The 26313-nt window shown below is 42.9% G+C and overlaps 2 protein-coding genes across 2 annotated transcripts in view; one reads left to right on the forward strand and one right to left on the reverse strand.

Moving 5' to 3' along the window:
• The window catches only part of LOC146376991 (protein NLRC3-like), a 414853-nt gene that overhangs the window by 270346 nt on the left and 118194 nt on the right, over nt 1-26313 (forward strand). The gene's annotated exons all lie outside the window — the stretch shown is intronic.
• The window catches only part of LOC146376997 (protein NLRC3-like), a 38128-nt gene that overhangs the window by 5260 nt on the left and 6555 nt on the right, over nt 1-26313 (reverse strand). Inside the window, exons 7-10 of the mRNA XM_084944981.1 lie at nt 22965-23117; nt 22551-22724; nt 15876-16049; nt 10482-10655 (exon numbers count right to left, since the gene is read on the reverse strand). Coding sequence (XP_084801107.1) covers nt 10482-10655; nt 15876-16049; nt 22551-22724; nt 22965-23117 — 675 coding nt within the window. The remainder of the gene's footprint in view (nt 1-10481; nt 10656-15875; nt 16050-22550; nt 22725-22964; nt 23118-26313) is intronic.

Genomic DNA, 26313 nt, shown 5'->3' on the forward strand with positions numbered 1-26313 from the left:
TCGTCATGAAAGACATGAACATCGAGCGTAAAAACAAAGGAGACTGCTACCGGCTTTTTATCTGCCGATCGCCGTGCTGTGGTTGCAAGAAAAAGAAGCAGAAATGACGTTCTCTACGCGTTGAGACGTTCCCCGTCCGTCGGCTAAACGCTTGATTGAAACTTCAATGCGACAGTGACACCAAGTAGAATTATAAATGTCACATAGCCCCAAACATGTCTTTTTCAAAGCCTGCGGTGAAGAGAAAGGTTGGTGATGAGCACCGACAATTTCAGGAAAAGTGGGAAATGCAATATTTCTTTGTTGAGCACAGGGGCACCCCGACCTGTCTTATTTGCACAGAGAAAGTTGCGCTGCACAAGGAATACAATTTGAAACGTCATTACACAACTAGACATGCTGAGGTGGATGCAACATACCAGGGAGACGAGAGAGCGAACCGGGTTGCCAGTCTTAAAACAGATCTACTGAGGCAGCAAGATTTCTCCAAGAAAGCAACCAAAGAGAATAATGCAGCAGTCGGAGCCACGTGGTCAGTGAGATGATTGCTAAAGCAGGGAAGCCATTCACAGAAGGTGGATTTGTCTAAAAGTGCATATTGCAGGCTGCAAATATAGTCTGTCCGGGAAAGAAAGGTCAGTTTAGCAACATCAGCCTTTCTGCCAACACCGCAGCAGATCGCATTTCTGACCTGTCAAGTGACATTTATGACCAACTGTGTGAGAAAGCCAAATGTTTCAGTGTATACTCAGTCGCTCTTGATGAGACCACAATTCAATTCAATTCAATTCAATTTTATTTATATAGCGCCAAATCACAACAAAAGTCGCCTCAAGGCGCTTCATAGATACAGAGAAAAACCCAACAATCATATGACCCCCTATGAGCAAGCACTTTGGCGACAGTGGGAAGGAAAAACTCCCTTTTAACAGGAAGAAACCTCCGGCAGAACCAGGCTCAGGGAGGGGCGGCCATCTGCTGCGACCGGTTGGGGTGAGAGAAGGAAGACAGGATAAAAGACATGCTGTGGAAGAGAGACAGAGGTTAATAACAGATATGATTCAATGCAGAGAGGTCTATTAATACATAGTGAGTGAGAAAGGTGACTGGAAAGGAAAAACTCAATGCATCTTGGGAATCCCCCGGCAGCCTACGTCTATTGCAGCATAACTAAGGGAGGATTCAGGGTCACCTGGTCCAGCCCTAACTATATGCTTTAGCAAAAAGGAAAGTTTTAAGCCTAATCTTGAAAGTAGAGATAGTTTCTGTCTCCCGAATCCAAACTGGAAGCTGGTTCCACAGAAGAGGGGCCTGAAAACTGAAGGCTCTGCCTCCCATTCTACTTTTAAATACTCTAGGAACAACAAGTAGGCCTGCAGAGCGAGAGCGAAGTGCTCTAATAGGGTGATATGGTACTACAAGGTCATTAAGATAAGATGGGGCCTGATTATTTAAGACCTTGTATGTGAGGAGCAGGATTTTGAATTCAATTCTGGATTTAACAGGAAGCCAATGAAGGGAAGCCAAAACAGGAGAAATATGCTCTCTCCTTCTAGTCCCTGTCAGTACTCTTGCTGCAGCATTTTGGATTAGCTGAAGGCTTTTCAGTGAGTTTTTTGGACATCCTAATAATAATGAATTACAGTAGTCCAGCCTGGAAGTAATAAATGCATGAACTAGTTTTTCAGCGTCACTCTGAGACAGGATATTTCTAATTTTAGAGATGTTGCGCAAATGGAAGAAAGCAGTCTTACATATTTGTTTAATATGTGCGTTGAAGGACATGTCCTGGTCAAAAATGACTCCAAGGTTCCTCACAGCGTTACTGGAGGCCAAGGTAATGCCATCCAGAGTATGAATCTGGTTAGATACCATATTTCTAAGATTTTCAGGGCCGAGTACAATAACCTCAGTTTTATCTGAATTAAGAAGCAGAAAGTTAGCGGCCATCCAGGTCTTTATGTCTTTAAGACATTCCTGCAGTTTAACTAATTGGTGTGTGTTATCTGGCTTCATGGACAGATAGAGCTGGGTGTCATCTGCATAGCAGTGAAAATGTATGCTATGTCTTCTAATGATGCTGCCTAAGGGAAGCATGTATAATGTAAACAGAATTGGTCCTAGCACTGAACCCTGTGGAACTCCATAATTGACCTCAGTGTGTGAAGAGGACTCTCCATTTACATGCACAAATTGGAGTCTATTAGATAGATATGATACAAACCACTGCAGTGCAGTACCTGTAATACCTACAGCATGTTCTAATCGCTCTAATAGGATATTATGGTCGACAGTATCGAACGCTGCACTGAGGTCTAGCAGGACAAGCACAGAGATGAGTCCACTGTCAGAGGCCATAAGAAGATCATTTGTAACCTTCACTAAAGCTGTTTCTGTGCTGTGATGAGCTCTGAAACCTGACTGAAACTCTTCAAATAAACCATTCCTCTGCAGATGATCTGTTAGCTGTTTGACAACTACTCTTTCAAGGATTTTTGATATGAAAGGAAGGTTGGAGATTGGCCTATAATTAGCTAAGACTGCTGGGTCTAGAGATGGCTTTTTGAGTAAAGGTTTAACCACAGCCAGCTTGAAGGCCTGTGGTACATAGCCGATTATTAGAGATAGGTTGATCATATTTAAGATCGAAGAATTAATCAATGGCAGGACTTCTTTGAGCAGTTTTGTAGGAATGGGGTCTAAAAGACACGTTGATGGTTTGGAGGAAGTAATTATTGAAGTTAACTCAGAAAGATCAATTGGAGAAAAAGAGTCTAACTTAACATCAATGGTACTAAGAGTAGCTGTAGATAATATTACATCTGTGGGATGATTACTGGTAATTTTTTCTCTAATGATAAAAATTTTATTTGTGAAGAAGTTCATGAAGTCATTACTAGTTAACGTTAAAGGGATGGTTGGCTCAACAGAGCTCTGACTCTTTGTCAGCCTGGCTACAGTGCTGAAGAGAAACCTGGGGTTGTTCTTATTTTCTTCAATCAGTGATGAATAGTAAGATGTTCTGGCTTTGCGGAGGGCTTTCTTATAAAGCAGCAAACTATTTCTCCAGGCTAAATGATGATCCTCTAAATTTGTGACACGCCATTTCCTCTCCAGATTACGAGTCATCTGCTTTAGGGTACGTGTTTGAGAATTATACCACGGAGTCAGGTACTTCTGATTAGAGACCTTAGTTTTCACTGGAGCTACAGTATCCAGAGTCGTACGTAGTGAGGAGGTGAAATTATTAACAAGATAATTGACCTCTGTTGGGGTAGCGTTCAGATAGCTGCTCTGCTCTGTGTTGGTACAGGGCATTGAAGATGATAACAGTGGGTGGATTATATTCTTAAACTTAGTTACAGCGCTTTCAGAAAGACATCTACTTTGATAAAATCTACTCTCCACTGCTGTGTAATCAATTATTGTAAATGTAAATGTTATCAGGAAATGATCAGACAGGAGAGGGTTTTCAGGAAACACTGTTAAATGTTCAGTTTCTATGCCATATGTTAAAACAAGATCTAGAGTGTGATTAAAGTGGTGGGTGGGTTCTTTTACATTTTGAGAGAAGCCAATTGAGTCTAATAACAGACTAAATGCCATGTTGAGGCTGTCATTTTTAGCATCTACATGGATGTTAAAATCACCCACAATAATTATTTTATTTGAGCTCAGAACTAAATTAGATATAAAGTCTGAGAAATCAGACAGAAACTCTGTGTAAGGCCCAGGTGGACGATAGATGATAACAAGTAAGACTGGTTTCTGAGTTTCACAGCTGGGGTGGACAATGTTAAGCATCAGGCTTTCAAATGAATTAAAAGTCTGTCTTGGTCTTTCATTAATTAATAGGCTGGTGTGAAAAATTGCTGCCACACCGCCCCCTCGGCCTGTGCTTCGAGGTTTCTGGTAGTTAGAATGACTCGGGGGTGTTGATTCATTTAAACTAACATAATCATCCTGCTGCAACCAGGTTTCTGTAAGGCAGAGTAAATCAATTTGTTGATCAATTATTAAGTCATGTACTAACAGAGACTTGGAGGAGAGAGACCTAATATTTAATAATCCACATTTCACTGTTTTACTCTTTGGTTCAGATGTGGATACTGTATTGTTCTTTCTTTTTGATTGTTTATGTTTAAGTTGTTTGTTGCTGGTTTTTAGTTTGTTTTTTGTCTTTTTGGAAGCTGACACAGTCTCTATGGAGATGGGTTTTTGGGGGGGTAGCAGGAGGAGAGAAGCTGCAGAGAGGCGTGTAAGACTGCAACTCTGCTTCCTGGTCCCAACTCTGGATAGTCATATTTTGGGGGGTTTAATAAATTTGTCCATATTTCTAGAAATGAGAGCTGCTCCATCCAAAGTGGGATGGATGCCGTCTCTCCTAACAAGACCAGGTTTCCTCCAGAAGGTTTGCCAATTATCTATGAAGCCCACATCGTTTCTGGGACACCACTCAGACAGCCAGCAATTTAAGGAGAACATGCGGCTAAACATGTCACTCCTGGTCTGATTGGGGAGGGGACCAGAGAAAACTACAGAGTCCGACATTGTTTTAGCAAAGTTGCACATCGATTCAATATTGATTTTAGTGACCTCCGATTGGCGTAACCGGGTGTCATTACTGCCGACGTGAATTATGATTTTACTGAATTTACGTTTACCCTTAGCCAGCAGTTTTAAATTTCCTTCAATGTCGCCTGCTCTGGCCCCTGGAAGACAATTGACTATGGTTGCCGGTGTCTCTAGCTTCACATGTCTGAGAACAGAATCACCAATTACCAGAGTTTGACCCCCGGCGGGTGTGTCACCGAGTGGGGAAAAACGGTTAGACACATGAACGGGTTGGTGGTGTACCTGGGGCTTCTGTTTAGGACTATGCTTCCTCCTCACCGTGACCCAGCCGCCCTCTTTCCCCAGCTGCTTGGGGTCTGCCGGGGAACAGCTAGCGGGGCCTACGCTATCTTCGGCTGCACCAGCTACAGGGGCCTGGCTAGCTACGGGTGAATGAAGGGTGCGAAGCCGAGTCTCCAATTCAGTAATCCTGGCCTCCAGAGCTGCAAATATGCTACATTTGTTACAGATATCATTACTGCTAAAGGAGGCCGAGGAGTAACTAAACATCTGACACAATGAGCAAGAAAGTGCAGGAGGGACAGGTGAAGTAGCCATGGTGCTAACGAGTCGGCTACGAGCTAAGCTAAGCTAGCGAAACAGTACAGAGACAGTGAGTGACATCACCCACACTGCCCAGCTCCCAATGTATGTCCGTGGTGTTGATGACAGCTTTGAAGTGATGCAGGAGCTGCTCACAGTAATTCCAATGCATGGCCAGACCACCGCTCAGCAGATATTTACAAGCTGTGTGATGCCATTGAGAATGTTGGTTTGCCATGGAAGAGGTTTGTTGGAATAACAACAGATGGAGCGCCATCAATGACAGGGAGGAAAAATGGACTGGTGGCACAAAAAAAACTGGAAGAGGAAGGCGTGGAGGAGGCCATTGCTCTGCACTGCATCATCCATCAGCAGGTCCTTTGCAGCAAATGCCTGAAGTTTGACAATGTGATGTCTATTGTTGTGAAATGCATCAACCAAATCAGATCCAGGGGCTTAAAGCACCGAAGGTTCTGTGCTTTCTTAGAGGAAATGGAGTCAGAATATGGGGATGTGCTCGACTTCACTGAGGTACGTTGGCTCAGCAGGGGAAATGTGTTAAAGAGACTTTTTGAGTTGAGAGCAGAAGTGAAGCCTTCATGGAGAAGGATGGAGTTCGTGTTCCTGTGCTAACTGATCCCAAATGATTCATGGACTCAGCTTTTCTTGTTGATATAACACATGAGGACCTGGCCCACGTAAACCGCGAAGGCCGGGTCCTCAGGAGGATGCAGCCCTGTAATTTGGACATGACCAATGTGAGCGGCTAATTCCAAGTACGCTGTTTTAAATAGCTAATGCTAATTTAATGTGAGTTAGCATTATCCAATAATGCTAACACTGTTTTCTCTTACTTATTAAAAATGATAGTAGGTAATAGTAGTCAAAGGAGCTTGCAAAGAAAAGCGTCTGGACTTCTTTAAGTTACTTGAAGACGTTTCACCTCTCATCCGAGAAGCTTCTTCAGTTCTAAGGTCAAATGGTGGAGAGTCCCAGATATAAACCTAGTGGGAGTTTCCCCCCACAGAGGGACAAAAGGACCCCCTGATGATCCTCTAATCGCCTGAGCCAAGGTGTGAAACTGGGTGTGGGTCCCAATCAGCCAGAGTTTCGGGTGTGTTCATTGTGAAACCTGGCCCCACCTTATCATGCGAATTCCTGAGGTCAGATGGCCCAGGATGTGAGTGGGCGTTAAGGCGTCTGGGAAGGGATCTCAAAACTGGATTATAGATGGCAGAGAGTTGGTGTCGTAAACCCCCGCCTCTGTTCAAAGATGGTCGCTCACAGTGGACATAGATGGCTTCTTTCACTCCTCTTTCAAACCATCTGTCCTCTCTGTCCAAAATGTGAACATTGGCATCCTCGAAAGAGTGTCCTTTATCCTTAAGATGCAGATGGACTGCTGAGTCTTGTCCTGTGGAGGTGGCTCTTCTGTGTTGTGCCATGCACTTGTGAAGTGGCTGTTTGGTCTCTCCAATGTAGAGGTCTGGGCATTCCTCGCTGCACTGTACAGCATACACCACATTGTTAAGTCTGTGTTTTGGCGTTTTGTCTTTCGGGTGAACCAGTTTTTGTCTGAGCGTGTTGCTGGGTCTGAAATGCACCGGGATGTCATGCTTGGAGAAAACTCTCCTAAGTTTTTCTGATACACCGGCTACATAGGGGATGACAATGTTGTTGCGTCTGTCCTTCTTATCCTCCCTCGCTGGTGTCTGGTCTTCTTTTCTGTGCCTCTTTGCTGACTTTAAGAACGCCCATTTAGGATAGCCGCACGTTTTGAGTGCTTCCTTTACATGTGTGTGTTCCTTCTTTTTTCCTTCAGGCTTAGAGGGAACATGTTCTGCCCGGTGGTGTAGGGTCCTAATTACTCCAAGTTTGTCTTTCAGAGGGTGATGGGAGTCAAAGAGGAGGTACTGGTCCGTGTGTGTGGGCTTCCGGTAAACTTCGATGTTGAGTTTGCCGTTCTCTTCAATGTGCACAGCGCAGTCCAGGAAAGGCAAACAGTTGTCCTTTGTGTCTTCCCTGGTGAACTTGATGTTTTTATCCACAGCGTTGATGTGCGCAGTGAAGGATTCCACTTCTTGTGTCTTGATTTTGACCCAGGTGTCGTCCACATATCTGTACCAGTGGCTGGGTACTCTTCCTTTGAAAGAGCCAAGAGCCTTCCTTTCCACTTCCTCCATGTAAAGGTTGGCTACAATAGGTGACACGGGGGAGCCCATGGCACAGCCATGTTTTTGTCTGTAAAAGCCTTCGTTGTATTTGAAATATGTAGTGGTGAGGCAGAGGTCTAACAGTGTGCAAATCTGATCGGGTGTGAAGTTGGTCCTGTCCTCCAAGGAGCTGTCTTCTTGTAGTCGTTTTCTGACAGTCTCCACGGCCTCCGTGGTGGGTATGCAAGTGAAGAGAGAGACTACATCAAAGGACACCATGGTTTCATCTGGATCCAGGGTAAGTTTCTGGACCTTGTCAGTGAAGTCGGTGGAGTTCTTGATGTGGTGTGGGGTGTTCCCCACAAGAGGAGCAAGGATGGTAGCAAGGTGTTTAGCAATGTTATAAGTGGCTGAGTTTATGCTACTGACTATGGGTCTGAGTGGGACAGCTTCCTTGTGGATTTTAGGAAGTCCGTAGATGCAGGGTATGGCATCCCCTGGGTAAAGGCGGTGATATGTAAGGCGGTCAATAATTTTGTCCTTTTCAAAGTCTTGAAGGCAAGCTATAACTTTCTTTTTGTAGCTGCTTGTGGGGTCTCGCTTTAAGGCTTCGTAGGTATTGTTGTCACTGAGGAGAGTAGTGATCTTTGTGTGGTAATCTGTAGTGTTTAGGACCACGGTGCATCTTCCCTTATCAGCTGGTAAAACAGTGATGTTGTGGTCTTTGCTCAGGGAAGCGACGGCCTTCTTTTCCTGTATTGTGAGGTTGGATGGAGGGACTTTGGCACTGGAGAGCGTGGCTGAGACTTTCATCCTGATTTGCTCTGCTTCTGTCTGTGATAATTTATTAATCCGTATGGCAGATTCTGTGGCTGTGATGAGGTCCACTATGGGCAACTGTTGTGGAGAAATGGCAAAATTGAGTCCTTTGGCTAATACTCTCTTTCCAGGTTCAGTGAGATTCCGGTCTGAAAAGTTCTTAACCCATTTCTCCTGACTGTCTTCAGGTGTGTTTTCTTCTCTGGGTTGTGTAGGTTCAGGATGAGGAGTGTGTGTTTTTGAAAGCAAGGTGTGAAATTTCCTGCGTTGTCTTTCTTTTCCTTTAGAGTGTTGGGCCCGCTGAGCCTTGTCCACAAACTTGTAAACCTCTTCTAAGATTGGAGAGGGTAGAAGGATTTCCAGTTCCTGCAGGGTCTGGCTGATCTTGATCTGGAGGGCATCTATGGTGAAATGGACCTGTCTTATCCTTTCACTTAAAAGGTGATTTTGTGCTCTCTGTAGAATCAAGTCTGCTCTGTATCCCCTGACAGTGGATCCAAGGCGCAGGCTCTTAGGAACAACTCTGCTTTGTCTACATCTTAGGTTGAAACGGAGATGGTTCCTATAATCCGCTAGTTTCCTTGATTCCCTTTCATACTCCCGCACCAGTTGAAGGGTGTTCCTCCCAAAATGTACGGCAATATGTCTGTGAAGGTTCTCAGTCATCCAGGTCATCGTAGTCAAAGGAGCTTGCAAAGAAAAGCGTCTGGACTTCTTTTCATGTCCACTGTGAGCGACCATCTTTGAACAGAGGCGGGGGTTTACGACACCAACTCTCTGCCATCTATAATCCAGTTTTGAGATCCCTTCCCAGACGCCTTAACGCCCACTCACATCCTGGGCCATCTGACCTCAGGAATTCGCATGATAAGGTGGGGCCAGGTTTCACAATGAACACACCCGAAACTCTGGCTGATTGGGACCCACACCCAGTTTCACACCTTGGCTCAGGCGATTAGAGGATCATCAGGGGGTCCTTTTGTCCCTCTGTGGGGGGATACTCCCACTAGGTTTATATCTGGGACTCTCCACCATTTGACCTTAGAACTGAAGAAGCTTCTCGGATGAGAGGTGAAACGTCTTCAAGTAACTTAAAGAAGTCCAGACGCTTTTCTTTGCAAGCTCCTTTGACTACGATGACCTGGATGACTGAGAACCTTCACAGACATAGTAGCTAATACTAATACTCTTTTCCGTTGGGTAACAACGAAGTGAGGAGTTAATGCTAAGTAGGCTGTTTTTAGCGGCTTATTCTAATTAGGGGTGAATAATTATTAGCAGCTAATGCTAATACTGTTTTCTCTTTCCTTTTAACAATATGAGCAGCTAATGCTAATTTGATGTAAATTAGCATTATATTAGTGAGGAGTTAATGCTAAGTAGGCTGCAATGACTGACTCTTTTCCCTTGCATTATAACGATGTGAAGGGTTTATGCTAAGTAGGCTCCCATTAGCAGCTAAAGCTAATTTGAGGTGAATAAGCATTAGTAGCTAACGCTAATACCCTTTTCTCTTGTGTTATAATGATGTGACGTTAATGCTAAATAGGCTGCAATGACTGACTCTTTTCCCTTGCATTATAATGATGTGAAGGGTTTATGCTAAGTAGGCTCCCATTAGCAGCTAAAGCTAATTTGAGGTGAATAAGCATTAGTAGCTAACGCTAATACCCTTTTCTCTTGTGTTATAATGATGTGAGACGTTAATATTGTTCTCAAACAACAGAATGAGAATGAAATATTGATTCTAACAGGGCCCATAAACAGCATTAGCTTAGCAGCATTAGCTTATCAGAGTTTCCATCATGGTCACACAAATCCTTAGCAGACCAAAGTGGCCTACTTAGCAATAGCTGCTCAAGTTGTAGAAAGCAAAGGGAAAACAGTATTAGCATTAGCTGCTAAATGTGCACTTGAGAACAAATCTATTGTGAATTCAGCTGTGAATGTAGAGTTTCCAGTAAGCTTCCATTTCCAAATGTTAGCTGCTCCTGTCTGGCTCTTTGTCACACACACAGACTGAAATGATTCACAGCCTTGTTTCATCCTTCTGTCACTATCACTGTGGACATACAGCATGGGAAACATACACATGGCTGACACTTTATTAGGTACACAGTGGCATCTATCTCAGGTACACCTGTGACCTAAATGTTCCTGCAAACAGACTCCTTGGAGAACCCCTACATAAATATCCACGTACTATCCAGTTAGACTAGTGTGTCTGTCCCTGAAAATATTCCTGCATGTGTGATTGTTCATGTGTCATCTGCAGGAAACAAACAGGAAGTGAGTGAAGGACACAGGAAATGTTTCCAGCTCTTCCTCCTCTATCAGACATTCTCTCCATACCTGAGAGTGTCCAGTCTCCAGCCTGGATCCTTCAGTTCAGCCGAGAGCAGCTTCATTCCTGAATCACCTGGATGATTGTAGCTCAGGTCCAGCTCTCTCAGATGGGAGGGGTTGGAGCTCAGAGCTGAGACCAGAGAAGTACAGCCTTCCTCTGTGATCAGACAGCCTGACAGACTGCAGACACACAAAACATCTCAAGCTGTTTAACAGTGTAAGGTAACAGCCTCCATTATTAGAGAGAAAGCCCCAAACATCAGACAATCCACTGTGAGCAGCACTTGGTGATGGTGGGAAGAAGAACTCCCTTTGACACAAAGATCCTCCCAGTGAAAACAGGCTCCAGGAGGAGCATCTACCATGACTGGTTGCAGGGTGAGGGGAAAGAGAAGAGATGAGCTCAGAGAGACAAGAACAAAACACAAACTAAGGAGACAGAAGACAAAAGTTAAGGACGTGCAGTAGTGACATATAAAAGCATCAGGAGTGAAAAGAGGGGAGAAGAAAGCAGAGCATCATGGGAAGTCCACCAACAGCCTGAGCCTACAGCAGCATAACTAAGGGATGGTTCAGGGTCACCTGATCCAGCTCTAACTATAAGCTTTATCAAAAAGGAAAGTTTGAAGCTGATCTTCAAAGTAGAGAGGGTGTCTGTCTCCTGAACTCAAACTGGGAGCTGCTTCCACACCAAGTCCAACATAGCCAGGCTTTCTTTGTGTTTGCTGCTTTGACAAAACCTCAAATCCCAGTCAGAGATGATAAGCATCATCACAGCGATGATCATTTCTCTGTAACCCAGGCTTTCTGCTTCAGGATCTGTGCACGCTCACAGAACAAGGAGACCTTTAAACATCATTTCACTAAATGGATGGACTGAGCTCAGCCTACAGATGAACTGGTGCCAGAGATCATAAAGAACATCAAACAGTCAAATTCAACACTTTTAATGGAAATATGAGATTAATGCTGCAGACAATCATGAACCTGCTGAATTCATGAACATCAAGAATGCAGCGAGTGGTAAAATAAAGATTTGAGCTCAGTGTGCTCAGTGTTCCTGTCTATTCCTCACATATTCCTAACATGATAGCTGCACTTTAGAGCTCTAAATCTGGAACTGACACATAAAAATACTGAGAACACGGACTAGCAGCCACCGCATGGCCTCGAGTACCTATGTGGTGCGTTCAAAGAGCATCAGCATAGACATGGTGGGTTCAATAATATAGGACATAACAATTTCTACGGCGAAAATACTATCAATGAATGAGCCATAACATTTTAGCCATGTAAACATGTTATCAGTGGGCTTTCCAACAATTTACATTGAAATTTACATTAAAAGATAAAATACGTGAGTCGAGGTCACTACGAGCCATGCGAGGGTCAAACATGGCAGAGAACCTTCCAGCAACATCTTGGTTTATAATCCGCCTTTGGATCATCAGTTTAGGAGATGAAGGATCCAAGTAAAATAACAAGTTAAAAAATATGCAGCTATGGTCACTCACATGGACATCCTCCACACATACATCATGTATATTTAAACCCAGGGAGAAAACAAGATCCAGTGTGTGACCCTTTGTATGTGTGGGGCCAGAAACATGCTGCCTAAAGTTAAAAGACTCAGTGACAGTGATGAGCTCAGCAGCAGTGTTACAGGATGCTTCATCAATATGAAGGCTCAAATCCCCCAACCTTCTCCAATGTAATGATGGATGTCAGAAGGTCGTTGAATTCAGTTAGAAAGACCCCATCAGGTAGAATAAAATACAATAAATGGTTTTTAGAGAACTGACCATCATCTGTGACTCAAATGAAGAAAAGGAGTCCAAGGTCATCAGACTGCATGTGAATCTGTCCTGGTAAACAACAGCGAGTCCTCCACCACGTCCTAAAAGACGTGGAGTTCAGATGACGGAGCAGCCAGTCGGGCAGATTTCATTCAAGTGGACATAATCAATGTTCCCTCTAAGCTGCGCATGGGCGCAATCCGCTGACACGCTCTCTGCACACAGAAAATCTGCATTGCGCACAAAAAGATATCTAACCTAAATTGAAATTAAAATAAATACGTTAACAATTCTGTTTTGCAGTGTTAGTCAGTGACTGGCTGCTCCAGTATTTAGAACGATGCCGCCTTATCCCATAGTCCAGCCAATGATTCACATTCGTATATACGCAGTTAATCAACGTCGCTGACGGGCTATGACAGCATCCTCATGTGTCGACACCGGTGTTTTGGTTGATGTGGAGTGAAGCCACGTTAATGAGAACGTGATCCAGTGATCCAAGGGACTGCTCAGGGAGTTTGTGTGTTCGCTCAGACACATGAAACATTAGAGGGAACATTGGACATAATCCTTATTTTGCTGCCACGTCTCAGTCAGGCACATAAAATCTAGAGACTCTTTAATAAAGAGATCGCTTAGAATAAATGATTTGTTTGTTATGGAGCGAACGTTAAGTGGGGCCAACCGAGTTGATGATGGTCGATCTGCAAAATTAAGAGCTGACTGCAGCGGCACTTGAAATAAAGACCAATGCAAACCTGTGGACCTGCTGGGCAGGGCGGCGACTCCAGAGCCGGGGGAAGCAATGATCGATGAGCAGACATAGCTGTTATCAATAAAAACAGTGAACGTTTGACGGACACACCGTGAGAAATTGCTTTTGAGCCACGGAGCCCAGGTCCCAGGCACCGGCGTAGCATATTAACTAAATGTCAGGAGAGGAAGTGGCCGCAGGCACCAGGATTCTCCCCACAGCCAAGAAGCTAGCCTCTGGTAGCTTCTCAGTTTCACCTGGACGTCGGCCCTCGTTCCCCTTTTCCATCTCTTGAGGGTGGAAGTCCTGCGGGTTGTGAAGAGTAGCACACCAGGGGAGGAAGAGTTTTTCTGTTCAGCTGTTACAGTAGCTCTCCACTGAATCTTTGATGTTAAACCCTTTAAGACCTACCATAGAACCAAGTCCGCCAGAGTTTATCTTTAGATTTTTTACACGCTGTAGTGCAGACCTTCCCAAGGTGTGGGGCCCGCCCCCCCTAGGGGGCGGGGTATGAAAAGGATAAAAACAAAACGCAAAAGGAGATATAGCTGCAGACAACGTCAGTGAGTTCATTAATGTCTCTACATGATTCTGTAAACACCGACCAGTCTGCACAGTCAAAGCAGCCCTGCAGGGCTAAAGAGGCATCGTCACTCCAAACCTTTATGCGGTGTTTCCTCACTTTCTCTCTTCTCAGTACAGTCTTGTAAACTGGCAGAAGATGCATCATGTTGTGATCCGAGGATCCGAGGGCGGGGCCAGCCACAGATGTATACGCACCTTTTATGGAACCGTAACGTAGATCCAGAGTCTTATTGAAGCGTGTGGGACAGTTCACATACTGATAAAAACTGCTCAGTGTTTTCTTCAAGTCGCAGCGATTAAAGTCCCCAAGAACAATATTAGGGGCTTCAGGAGAGAGAGATTGTAGTGAATGGATGATGTTGGAGATGGTGTCAGTCGCATTCTTAGGATTTGCTTTAGGGTGGATGTAAACGACGGTGACGTTGATCTGTGGGATTCCCTCGGCAGATAAAACGGCCTCAAAGACACAGAGAGGAGCTCAGTGTCAGGCAGACACACTTGTCTACGAACGGTCACGTTTTTACACCATTTCTGATTTATATACAAACACACCCCTCCTCCTTGAGATTTCTGGGTAGCTCCAGGGTCTCGATCCAAACGTATGGGAAACCCGAAGCCTTTTAGTTCCAGAGAACAATCAGGGTCAGAGTCCTTGAGCCAAGTCTCTGTGAATGCCATTAGACAAGTATCCCTGTAGTCACGTAAGTGTGCGACATTCAAATGCAGTTCATCCAATTTACTCCTCAGAGACTGCACATTAGCCAGGATTATTGATGGTAAAGGAATACGATTGTATCGTATTTACAATCGCTGACGTAGGCCTCCCTTCTTACCCCGCTTCCTTGCTTTGACTCTGTTAAAAACAAAAGTGCCCCTGTGGTTACTGGATAATCCAGAGCTGGGAAACACTGGAGGGTGAGAAGAGTCCAGAGACGGGCCTTTCCACCGAAGATCCAGAAGAAACTCCCGTGAGTATGTAATTGTTTGAGAGTAGCAATGACTCCAAACAACCGTCAGGATTGCCAATAAAACCATGCAAAATAAAAAACCCATCTTCGTTAAAGGAAGTTCCACAAAGTACAAGCCGATGATATAGGATTTCCTCAGGCAAAAAAAATATATATAAAGGAATAAAAGAATGAAATAAAATAAGTTAAAACACTGACACTGACAGAGAGAGACAACCTGCTGGTCGCCACAAGAGCAGCGCCCCTCTTTCTAGTCTAGTCTAGACTGAGAATGCATCAAGACCACTCACTCACCCTTCCCTCCTGCCTCTCAGCTGCTGAAACTCAGTTTGTTACCATGGAAGAGTCACTCCTTCATCTGAGATGAAGCCTGATAGTCTGACTGATGCAATATAACATTCAGTCTACACTTTGTTTTTGTGCAAAGATGATAAGCAGACTAAAGGAAAATATATGAACTCAGTTCCACCACTATTAAAAAAAAAACAGTGTCTGACTCGCAATCTGCTGCTGCAGTAATGTAAGTAAAATAATCTGAAAGTCACTATTTGACTAAATTATTTAGATGAGAAAATATATATTTAACACATTTGAGGAAATACTAATAACATAAACAAAATAAATGTCCAATTTAGAAATCTTTTTTTTTTGCTCTATAAAATAGTTGTTTTTATTTTTCAATCACTCATCGTAGCAGTAGGATTTACATGAAAATAAAAACAAATTAAGTTTGAGAGAAAAAGTACATTTTTGGCACTCTCTGGGCAACTGACTCAGAGACTCAAATGACTTAAAAAACCCGATTCATTTTGGTGAGTGACTCATTGAAACTCGATTCGGTAAAAAGAATTTACCATCACTAATACAAATCCCTTTGGAGAAAACAGCTTTAAAACATGTATTGTTAAATTCCAGATGTTTCTTTGCAAGGAAAACTCAAACACTGAAACAATACCACCAGTAACCTCCTACATATGGAAATGTGGTGTCATTAAAGACATAATAATTTCATTAATACCCAATATCCAGCAAAATATGTAATTTGTACATTTTGTTCCTAACGAAATCAAATGTATATATTGTGGAAGATTAGCCAAATTTATGTAAAATGGCCAGTACATGAATTTTATTTAAAAATAAACAAACATATGACTGTGACAAATTTTACACAGTAATTCAGAGTCTAATAATCCACTCAAATATAAATATAAGTTTAGCTAAAAGCTCTATAGATAAGTCAATCAATAATATAATTCACATTTTAAATGATCATATGTGTTAACGTTTGAATCCTGACCTGAGAGTTTCCACTGCACACTGTGAACTCTTTAGTCCAGCAGACAGAAGCTTCACTCCTGAATCCTGCAGGTCACAGTTACTCAGGTCCAGCACTCTCAGACTGGAGGACTGGGCGCTAAGGACTGAGCACAGAGCTTCACAGCTTCTCTCTGACAGGTTACAGCCACCCAGTCTGAAAAATAAAAGATAATCTATAATACTTATGTAAAGTTTGTTATTATATTACATGCCATCTTTTTATTTTTGATGAAACCTTAACATACTAAGATACAACATCATATGGATGAACTTGAATAGAATGTTTTTTTTTAATTATATCTTTATTTGGATTGGACAAGAAAAAAAACATCTGCATAGCAGTATATGAATAACATGGGAACAAAGTCCTCCCAGGTTTTAGATTAAGTCCAGGAGAGCAAATGATAAACAAAGTGATCAGCGGGTGCATATTAACCTCCACTAGCTATTACTAGGAGAGTTGCTCGCATGCTCTCCCGAAGGAGATATATAGAACACATTACGTGGAACTATAAACACAAACTGGGAGGGGGGGTTGCCCATGCTGCAATCATGGTGAACAAATAAGTAAATAAACAAGCAATAGTAATAGAAGTAAATGTAAAAAACAAAAAAACAAAAAACAACCAAGTAATAGTGAGATCAAGTGAAGTCAGCCCTCGTGGGGGTAATGAATTGGATCCAATTGTTCCAAATTTGGTAGAATTTGGCTTTTTGATTTCTTAACAGATATGTAAGTTTTTCCATCCTAAATATCTCTAAAATGATCCCAAACCAGTCATCTAGGGTAGGCTGGGCTGGGCTTAACCATCTTCTAGTAATTGTTTTTTTTACTTGCCACCAAGAGTAATTGCGCCAACTTAATCTCACTCCTACATTCCAGAAAGGGGACCAAACCCATGTATAAAACCTTAAAGTCTAAGGTATTTGAATGTTAAAGACTGCACTTAAGGAGACCTGAACACCTATCCAACAGTTTTTTAACTTGGGACAGTCCCAAAAGACATGAAAATGGTTAGCAACAGTCGAGGCGCATTGTCTCCAGCATTGCATATAAGCCCCTTTGTGTCTCTCCTGATATGGAGTCTTGAAGTACCTAATAATATTCTTCCAGCCATGTTCCTTCCAGCTCATAGAACTGGACGTGGACCACTGGCACTACCAAACATTTTCCCACTTCCCCACAGAAATAGCAATCCCTGATTCCCTTTCCCATTTATCCTTAGTGTATAAAGTGTTATCCTTGCTGGCACTAGAGAGAGCTTTGTATAGTTTAGAAATAGATTTAGTAGGGGTCATGGTTGTGGCATTTTTCAGGATGAGGAAAAAAATGCGACTCAGCATCATTGAAGTCGGACAGTTTGCATTCATGATCAATATATGATCTCAGCTGTAGGTATCTGTGAAAGTCGTATTTTGTCAGGTTGTGATTGTCCCGTAAGGCCTCAAATCTGAGCACAATATTTCTATGAGTAAGAGAGAGGAATGTTGTAAGGCCACAGAATATCCATGCTTTAAAGTTAGAGTCGTGTCTGTTTGGAATAAAATCCGAGTCGAAAGCAACCCACCTGAAAATCTTTAGCATTTTGTGTATCCCACAGATGTTGATTACCTTCTGCCAAACTTGGAGGGTGTGGGTTAACCAGGGGTTCCCCAGCTTTTCCAGCCGGCACATTAGACCCTTATCTGCCATTACAGCTTGTAGGGGGAATCGGTCCAACAGGTTGGACTCCAGTTCCTTCCACCTAGCCGTGTATGTTTTGTTACACCAATATAAGAGGGGGGGTTATTTGAGCGGCATAATAGTAATTCCTGAGGCAGGGGAGACCCAGTCCTCCCTTTTCCTTGGGGAGCTGGAGGGTAGCATATTTAATCCTTGGCTTTCAGCCCTGCCAGATAAATCAGGAGATCCATTTGTCCCACTCAATAAATTGGTAATCGCTCACTTCTATTGGCAAGTTTCTAAAAAGATAAAGCAGTCTGGGGAGCATGTTCATCTTAATTGCAGTTACCTGGGAGCTGAGACTCATAAAGGGGACCAGATTCCAACTGTGCAAATCAGCTTTTACACTTGCAGATATTGGCTCGTAGTTTGCCTGAAAGAGCCCCGAGAGGTCCGCAGTCAAATATATTCCCAGGTACTTAATTTTCTCATTATCCCAATTTACTTTAAATTTCCTATGTAAAGCTGCAGAAGCTGTATAATTTAAAGTCATCACCTGTGTTTTTGAAATATTGACCTTATAACCAGATAACTTCCCAAAATCACTTAAAGTAGACATCAACTCACTAAAAGACCTCTCTGGCTCCTCCAGGCAGACCAGTACATCATCGGCAAGCATTACCACTTTATGTTCAACTCCTGACAATGCAATACCCCTAATGTTATGATTTTGTCTAATCGCTTGGCCTAATGTTTCTATGAATAAATCAAAGAGAAGTGGCAAGATTGCACAACCCTGCCTACAGCCACGTTCCAGAGCAAAGGGCTTGGAGAGATCACCATTCACCTTAATACAGGCTGAGGGTCGAGCATACAGACCTTGGATTACTCTAATAAACTTGTCTTGAAAGCCAAACTTCCCCAGAACCTTATACAGAAATACCCATCTGACAGAGTCGAAGGCTTTCTCAGCGTACAAGCTTCCTATTATTGATTGAGTTTTGTTCTTTTGTATTTGAGTAGAGATGTGTAATATTCTCCTAATATTGTCAGTTGTTTGTCTATAGTGAATGAAACCAGTCTGATCTAAATTAATGAGGTCAGGTAGCAACTTCTCCAGTCTACGAGCAAGAATAGAAGTAAATAGTTTGTAATCCAAGTTAAGGACACTGATTGGTCGATAGTTTCCACATTCTCGTTTATCTTTCCCCTCTTTTGGGATAAATGAAATAGTTGCCTCCCTCCAGGAGGGTGGGATTTCTCCCTCCTGTAGGATATAGTTAAATGACTTCAGCAATGTGGGGACTAGATCTGCCCTCAGGGTGCGATACCACTGAGAACTGAACCCGTCCGGCCCAACTGCCTTACCTGGTTTTAATCTGGAAAGAGCTGCATTAATTTCTTCCACTAAAATGGGATGTGTTAGAAACTCATTTTGAGAGACGGGGAGTGAAGGTAATTCTAGAGAGCTAAGAAAGGTATCAATACAATTCTCCTCCGTAGCATTGGGCTGTGAGTACAGCTCCCTAAAGAAGGTCTCAAAACATTTCTGAATGTCTTCTAATTTTGTTTCCAGAACATTAGTCTTGGGGTCCTTGATTTGGTATATCGTACTTTCCTCTAGTTGTTTGCGTAATTTATGTGCCAGATATTTTGCAGATTTCCCTCCTGTCTCATAGTATTTCTGCCTCAAAAAAATTAAGTTATTTTGGGCCTCCTGTGTGTAAATATCACTAATTTCACCCTGTATTTTCCTGATATCCTGCTTTACAGTAGGATTTGTGGTGTTTATGTCTTCCTGTTCTTTCAACTTTAAATTTACCTGTAGATCTGCTAATTTTTGCCCTTTAATTCTCTTTAAGTGGGAGGCGATAGAAATTAATTTACCTCTCATTACCGCTTCGAGTGTATCACAAAGAATAGTTGGAGATACCTCCCCTGTGTCATTAACATCTAGAAATTCTTTAATGTCTACCTTTAATTTGGAAACTATGGCAGGTTCATTAGGCAGGTGCGAGTTAAATTTCCACAGTGTGGTACGTTTTTTTTCTAGCCACCTGCAAAGATAGAGAGATAGGACTGTGGTCAGATAGATCTCTTGTTAATATATCACAGTCCCTGACCCTAAACCTGTCAACTTTAAACATTAAAAAGTAGTCCAGCGTTGCATACACTTTAAATGAACCAGAGTAATGAGTGAAATCTCTGGTAGATGCGTAGCGGTCCCTCCATACATCTATTATCCCCATCTCTACCATATAGGAATTGACTTTTCTAGTAATTGCTGTTACCTGGTTGGTCGGGGAGGAGGAGTCTAGTTTAGGGTCAAGCCTAAAGTTAAAATCCCCCCCACAGACAACTATCCCCTGAGAACCCACCATTAAATCAAACATATTCCTATAGAATAGCCAATCACTCCCGGGGGGAGCATAAACATTTAAAATTGTGATTTCAGACCCCTCTATCCTTTCTGTTATTCTAACAAATCTGCCTTCCTCGTCACAGAGTTCTTAGATATGTTCATAGTTAAGTGTACCAGAGATAAGTGTAGCCACACCCCTCTTGTGTTTGGACTTAACGGAAGAGGAGAATACATATTTAAAACCATTTCTTTTCAATCTCAAGTGATCTACTTGGTTCATGTGTGTCTCCTGAAGTAGTGCAATCTGGGCCTTCTCCTTCCTTAGTTTGGACAGTATCTTATTCATCTTAATCACGTTCAGAACCCCGTTAACATTAAAAGATTATTTTCACTGACTCACTTCCCATAAAGATATATTAAGTTACCACAGCGCATAAACTCAATAGCAGCAGGCAAAACAGTAACAAGTGAAAAAAGTTAGGAATGAACTGAAAACATTTGAACATAACTGGATCTTGAAAGCTCCAAAGCTGGCTTCTGACAGTGGAACACTTCCACTGACACCCTCACAACTTGAAGGGAAACCCCTTATTACTCCCTGAGTTAGGGGACCTTCCACTGCGACGGCACTCACAGCACGAGAAGCCCCACCCATTTTAGCTCGACAGTAACCATAATTCACCATGTTGTCCATAGCTAATACATAACATTAAATTAGTTCTCTTCACGTCTGTATACTTGCAGCTTCTCTCTATATCCCGCAGCTCCTCGGATCTGACGCGGACGCCGCCCACCAACTCCCCGCCACAGCGGGCATCTTTGTAGTTTTTCTCTGGGGGTTGCCGGTGGTGTAATCACCTTTACCGGCAGCCCCCGACTCGCCAGGTCAGCCGTTGCCTCCTCCACCGTGTTGTAGGGTTTTGCTCCTTCTTCGAAAAAAACCTAAGGCGCGCTGGGTAGAGGGTCCTAAACCGTAGATTCTTCTCTTTTAGGACCTTTCGTGCCTCTGCATACTCCTTCCTCAAAGCCATGATCTCCGGGGGGAAATCGTGGTCGAGGTTGATCTTGCTGGAATTCAGCATAAAACCTTTCTTTTGCCAAACAAGCCTCAGCACTTCTTTAACTGTGAAGCACAGGAATTTTACCAGGATCGATCTGGGTTGGGAGCCGTCTGGAGGGAGTAACGATAACGCTCTGTGTGCTCTCTGAATTTGTAACGGTGTTGATGGTGGGATGGCGAGATTCTCCCGGAGTAGCTTCTCCACAAAGTGGGCCATAGAGGGAGCTCCCAATTCTGCTCTCTATGGCACCCCGTACAGTCTGAGCGACTCCCTCCTCGAGTAAGCCTCCAGTGATGTTAGTTTTGTTTGAAACTTTTCCTGCATGCTTTCTTCCATTTGCGCAACATCTCTAAAGTTAGAAATATCCTGTCTCATAGTGACGCTGAAAAACTAGTTCATGCATTTATTACTTCCAGGCTGGACTATTGTAATTCATTATTATCAGGAAGTCCTAAAAACTCCCTGAAAAGCCTTCAGTTAATCCAAAATGCTGCAGCAAGAGTCCTGACAGGGACTAGAAAGAGAGAGCAGATTTCTCCTGTTTTGGCTTAGGCTTAAAACTTTCCTTTTTGCTAAAGCATATAGTTAGGGCTGGACCAGGTGACCCTGAATCCTCCCTTAGTTATGCTGCAATAGACGTAGGCTGCCGGGGGATTCCCATGATGTATTGAGTTTTTCCTTTCCAGTCACCTTTCTCACTCACTATGTGTTAATAGACCTCTCTGCACTGAATCATATCTGTTATTAATCTCTGTCTCTCTTCCACAGCATGTCTTTATCCTGTCTTCCTTCTCTCACTCCAACCAATCACAGCAAATGGCCCCGCCCCTCCCTGAGCCTGGTTCTGCCGGAGGTTTCTTCCTGTTAAAAGGGAGTTTTTCCTTCCCACTGTCACCAAAGTGCTGCTCATAGGGGGTCATATGATTGTTGGGTTTTTCTCTGTATCTATGAAGCGCCTTGAGGTGATTTTTGTTGTGATTTGGCGCTATATAAATAAAATTGAATTGCATTGTTAGTATCTCAGACAAAATCTCGTCTGTGTTCTGGACCTTATCTTCATGTTCAGCAACCCTGGTTTCCACATCGTTAAGCCGCGCATTGGCTTTATCCAACTCACCCCTGATTTCCAGCAGTTGCGCTTTCGTGTCTATTCAAAATTCTTTCACCTCTCTCCCAACGCCTCTCAGTTCTGTCAGTATCAGTTTCAAACTTGCTGGGTCATCCTCATCTTCTGTCCTAGAATCCTCGCGGCTAGGAGTGGGAGAGTGGCCTCGGCTAGCCCCATAGGGGCTAACGTTAGCCCCTTCTGTTAGCTGCACGTTGTCATCTTCCACATTTTCAAATGTTAACTTCTTAGCTCTTTTGTTCTTTCTGGACGTCATTTAGGCCCCTTTTTCCTCTTTATGTGCACTTAGATAGTGTATTAATTTACTTGGGGCAGTTTTAATACGTTTCGGTCGAGAGCTCTCTTACTAGGTTGCCATCCCCACGAGCGCCGGAACCGGAAGCCTTGAATAAAATGTTTAATTGGTTCATTTAAAAAAAAAACAAAATGTTAATTGATCTGACCTCAGAGTATTTAGTTTACACTTTAAACTTTGTAGTCCAGCAGACAGAAACTTCACTCCTGAATCCTGCACATTTTTGATACTCAGGTCCAGCTCTGTCAGAGTAGAGGACTGAGAGCTGAGCATTGAGGACACAGCTTCACAGTTTTCCGCTAAAAGTTCACAGACGTTGAGTCTGAAAGTGAAAACATGAACAAAGACTGCTGTTAAAGTGTAATCAGGGTGCAATAACTAATCTTATATTTTAAGAATCCTTGTTTTATGCTGAGCAGATGTGGTACGAAACAACAGTAAATTGATCAAGTTTACCTTTACTGTTTAAATTGCTGGATTTATTTTCTCAGTTAAAAACAAAACAAACAAACAAACAAACAAACAAACAAACAAAAGAAAAAAGAATACAAATCGGTCAGACCTCAGAATATTCAGTTTGGCTGACAGAAGCTTTACTGCTGAATCATTCAGGCTGTTGGTACTCAGGTCCAGCTCTCTGAGACTACAGGACTGGGAGCTGACGACTGACAACAAATCTTTACAGCCTCTCTCTGACAGGAGACAGCTGCTAAGCCTGAAAAAAATAACAAGAACAACAAAACAATAATATTTATTATCAAACAAAATCTCTTTATATGTTGAACCTAAGTAATCAAATGTGTACAAATGAGTACACTATAATGCACAATTAAATAAAAAAAATGTTCAAGAATTTAAGTGTAAAAGAAGAAAAATATTTCAAATTAAACACAATTATTCCAATGTATGTAAATGGAAACCAGTGAAGAGCAGGTTAATTTAGTGACAGTAATTCAGTGTCTGCTGGCACACGCCTGTAAGTACTGCAGTATTACAGTTACTACAGTACTGCTGGTCACTTTATTAATTCTAATATGTGTGATTACTGTAAATGTAGTTATAAATAATGTATCACATCCTGGACTTGGTGCAGACTCTCGTTTCATTTTCTGTCTAAAAGCTGCTTTGGCTCATTCCCCTTTAAAGCCCCGCTCTCCCTAAAGGCCAACTTTATTTTGATTGGATGATTTCATAAAGCACGCTGAAGGGCAGTAGCCAGTTATCATGAGCTCCATCTCCTCCACCTTCTGGTTTAGAAATTATAAGAAACTGTAAACCTCATAAAAACTCGTCTTGATGCATGCTCAATCATCCAGGTTAGTAAATCCCAAAAGTTGATTCTGTTCATCTGGACGTAGCGCTTTCAGTGGGAGAAACATTTCGTCACTCATCCAGGTGACTTCTTCAGTCTCAGCTGACTTCTGGTTTCCAACCCTATGAAAAGTACATTTGCATAATGACTGAAACCAGCCCACTGAAGGAACAATAGGCTGGGAGGTCAGTTCCTTGGCCATTAGGTTTCAGTCATTGTGCAGATGTACTTTTTATAAGATTGGGCAAAGCTGCAGTCAGCTGAGCCTGTCATGATCTTCAGGAAGTATTTAGCAAAAGTAAAGCGCTTTCACTGCCACCTCACAGACTACATGACTGTACCATAGAACTACTCTCTGGCTCCACCCGGCCTTCTAGCTGGCAGTATAACCTGTCTAGACTTGAGTGTGCGGCTATGGAAAAGTACATTAAGGAATCCCTCGGTGCAGGCATAATCCAACGATTGTCATCTCAAGTTGGAACTTCTTTTTTGTGGGGAAAAAGGATGGCTCTCTCTGGCCATGCATTGAGTTCAGGGGCCTCAGTGATATTACCATCAAGAATAAGTACCTATTACCTCATTAGCTCTGCCTTCAGGCCATTTCACAGCGCCACAGGGTTTACAAAACCCCACCTCCGCAACGCTTACCACTTTTTCCAGATCAATCAGGGAGACAAGTGTAAGACCGTTTTAAACATGCCATTGGGGGACTACGAGTATTTGGTCATGCCGCCTGGGTTAACTAATGCTCCCGCAATGTTTCAAGATTAGTTAACGATGTCCTCCGGGACTTCCTTGACAGGTTAGTATTGGTGTATCTGGATGATATCCTCATTTTTCCCAAAACCTGTGAGGAACATCAGTCTCATGTCCATGCTATTTTTCCGACGTTTGCTGGAGAATAAACCTTATGTCAAAGCAGAAAAGTGTGAATTCCATTCCTCATCAATAACTTTTTGCGGTTACATTTTGGCACGGGGGCAGGTGAAGACAGATCTGGCAAAAGTAAAAGCTTTCACAGAGTGGCCTTCCCCTTGTACCCATTGTAAATTCCAGAAGCATCTCCAATGGGTTTTGGGAATAGCAAATTTTTATAGACGGTTCATTTGCAACTATAGTCAGGTAGCTGCACCACTCAAGTCTCAGCATGCATCTGGTCCCCCAAAGCTGAAACTGAAGTATCTGTTCACCACGGCACCTTTTTGGTTCACCCTGATCACAGTTATCATTGTAAAGGTGGACACATCAGAAATTGGAGAAGGGAGAGGTAAATGATGCCAAGTGAAAGAGAATGCTTTGGGGGGGTCATGCTGCTGTCATGGTCTGTGTGAGCGGCTGTGGTTTCCCACTAGACTCTGGTTTCTGCCTTTGGGTGAAGCCTGGTCAGCCTGTCCATTGTCCACACCTGACAGTAATCTACTAGGCTGAATATAACATCAGCACTCTCTACAACTCTGCTAACCTCCTAATCCTCGGATCATCTACTCACCCTTGCAGTTCAGTCACGTGTTCCTGGATGCTGGTCTTCTTGATTCACTCACAGCCACATTAATGCCTTTCGTCTCAGACTTACTGGACCACTTTGCCTGGATTCAAAGCTAACAAGTACTCACCCAGACCTCACCACCTGCCTTCCCCAAGTTGCTTTCCAACTGCTGACAAGTAAATGGTCAATGGACTGATTCTTATATAGCATTTTTCTACTCTCACGGAGTACTCAAAGCGCTCTATACAACATGCCACATCCACCCAATCACACCCATTCTCACAAACACTTTATCTGAACTTAGTGCTTTCTAAGTACATTCACACACATTCATACTCTGATGGATGCATCGGAGAGCAAGTTGGGGTTAGTATCTTGCCCAAGGATACTTGACATGCAGACTGGAGGAGCCAGAGATCAAACCATCAACCTTCCGATCAGTAGGTCAGATCAGACCAGCTTTACCTCCTGAGCTACAGAAACCCCAAGTAAGACATTGAAGATAACCTCGTTCACTTACTGTAACCTCCACCAGTGATCTTTCTGATGCTTCTCTACCTCTGTTACAGTGACTCAGATTACCATAAACCAAGACCCATTTCCGGAAACCTACCATAGAGCCCACTTCATGCTCACAGCTTCAAGTACTTGACTTCCGCCATAGTTCACAGTTCATGTTAAAAATTCCAAGTGTCAAGTTCCTGTGTGTAAATAAAGCCTTCACGTCTAGTAATATTCAGTTCCTTCACCTTTGTCTGTATTTTGGGTTCACCATGTGTTTCTGGCCACACCGAGGTAACAGATTTATATTTGAAAAACAGAGAGACATTGGGGATTGCAATAAAGGTGAGACACAAACCAGACCTTAAAATAAGAACATCTGAAAAAGATGTAGGTGCAGTCTGGTAGCTCAAGTATTTGCTTAAAAAAAAAAAAAAAAAAAAAGGAGTTAAACTCCTGGTTGTTGGAGACAATTGAGCAACTTGAGGATAATAAACCTGTCAGAGGGGCTGAAGGATCAGAGCTCATGTTCTTATAGGCTGGATCTGGATTGTGCTTTGATTAGAGTTAAAGACAAAATATTTCAGAAATGCTGACATGTCCTGCTGGAGA

The sequence above is a fragment of the Perissodus microlepis genome, chromosome 11 (assembly GCF_051167445.1).
Source record: "Perissodus microlepis isolate ML-2025 ecotype Zambia chromosome 11, ASM5116744v1, whole genome shotgun sequence".
NCBI classification, from domain to species: Eukaryota; Metazoa; Chordata; class Actinopteri; order Cichliformes; family Cichlidae; genus Perissodus; species Perissodus microlepis.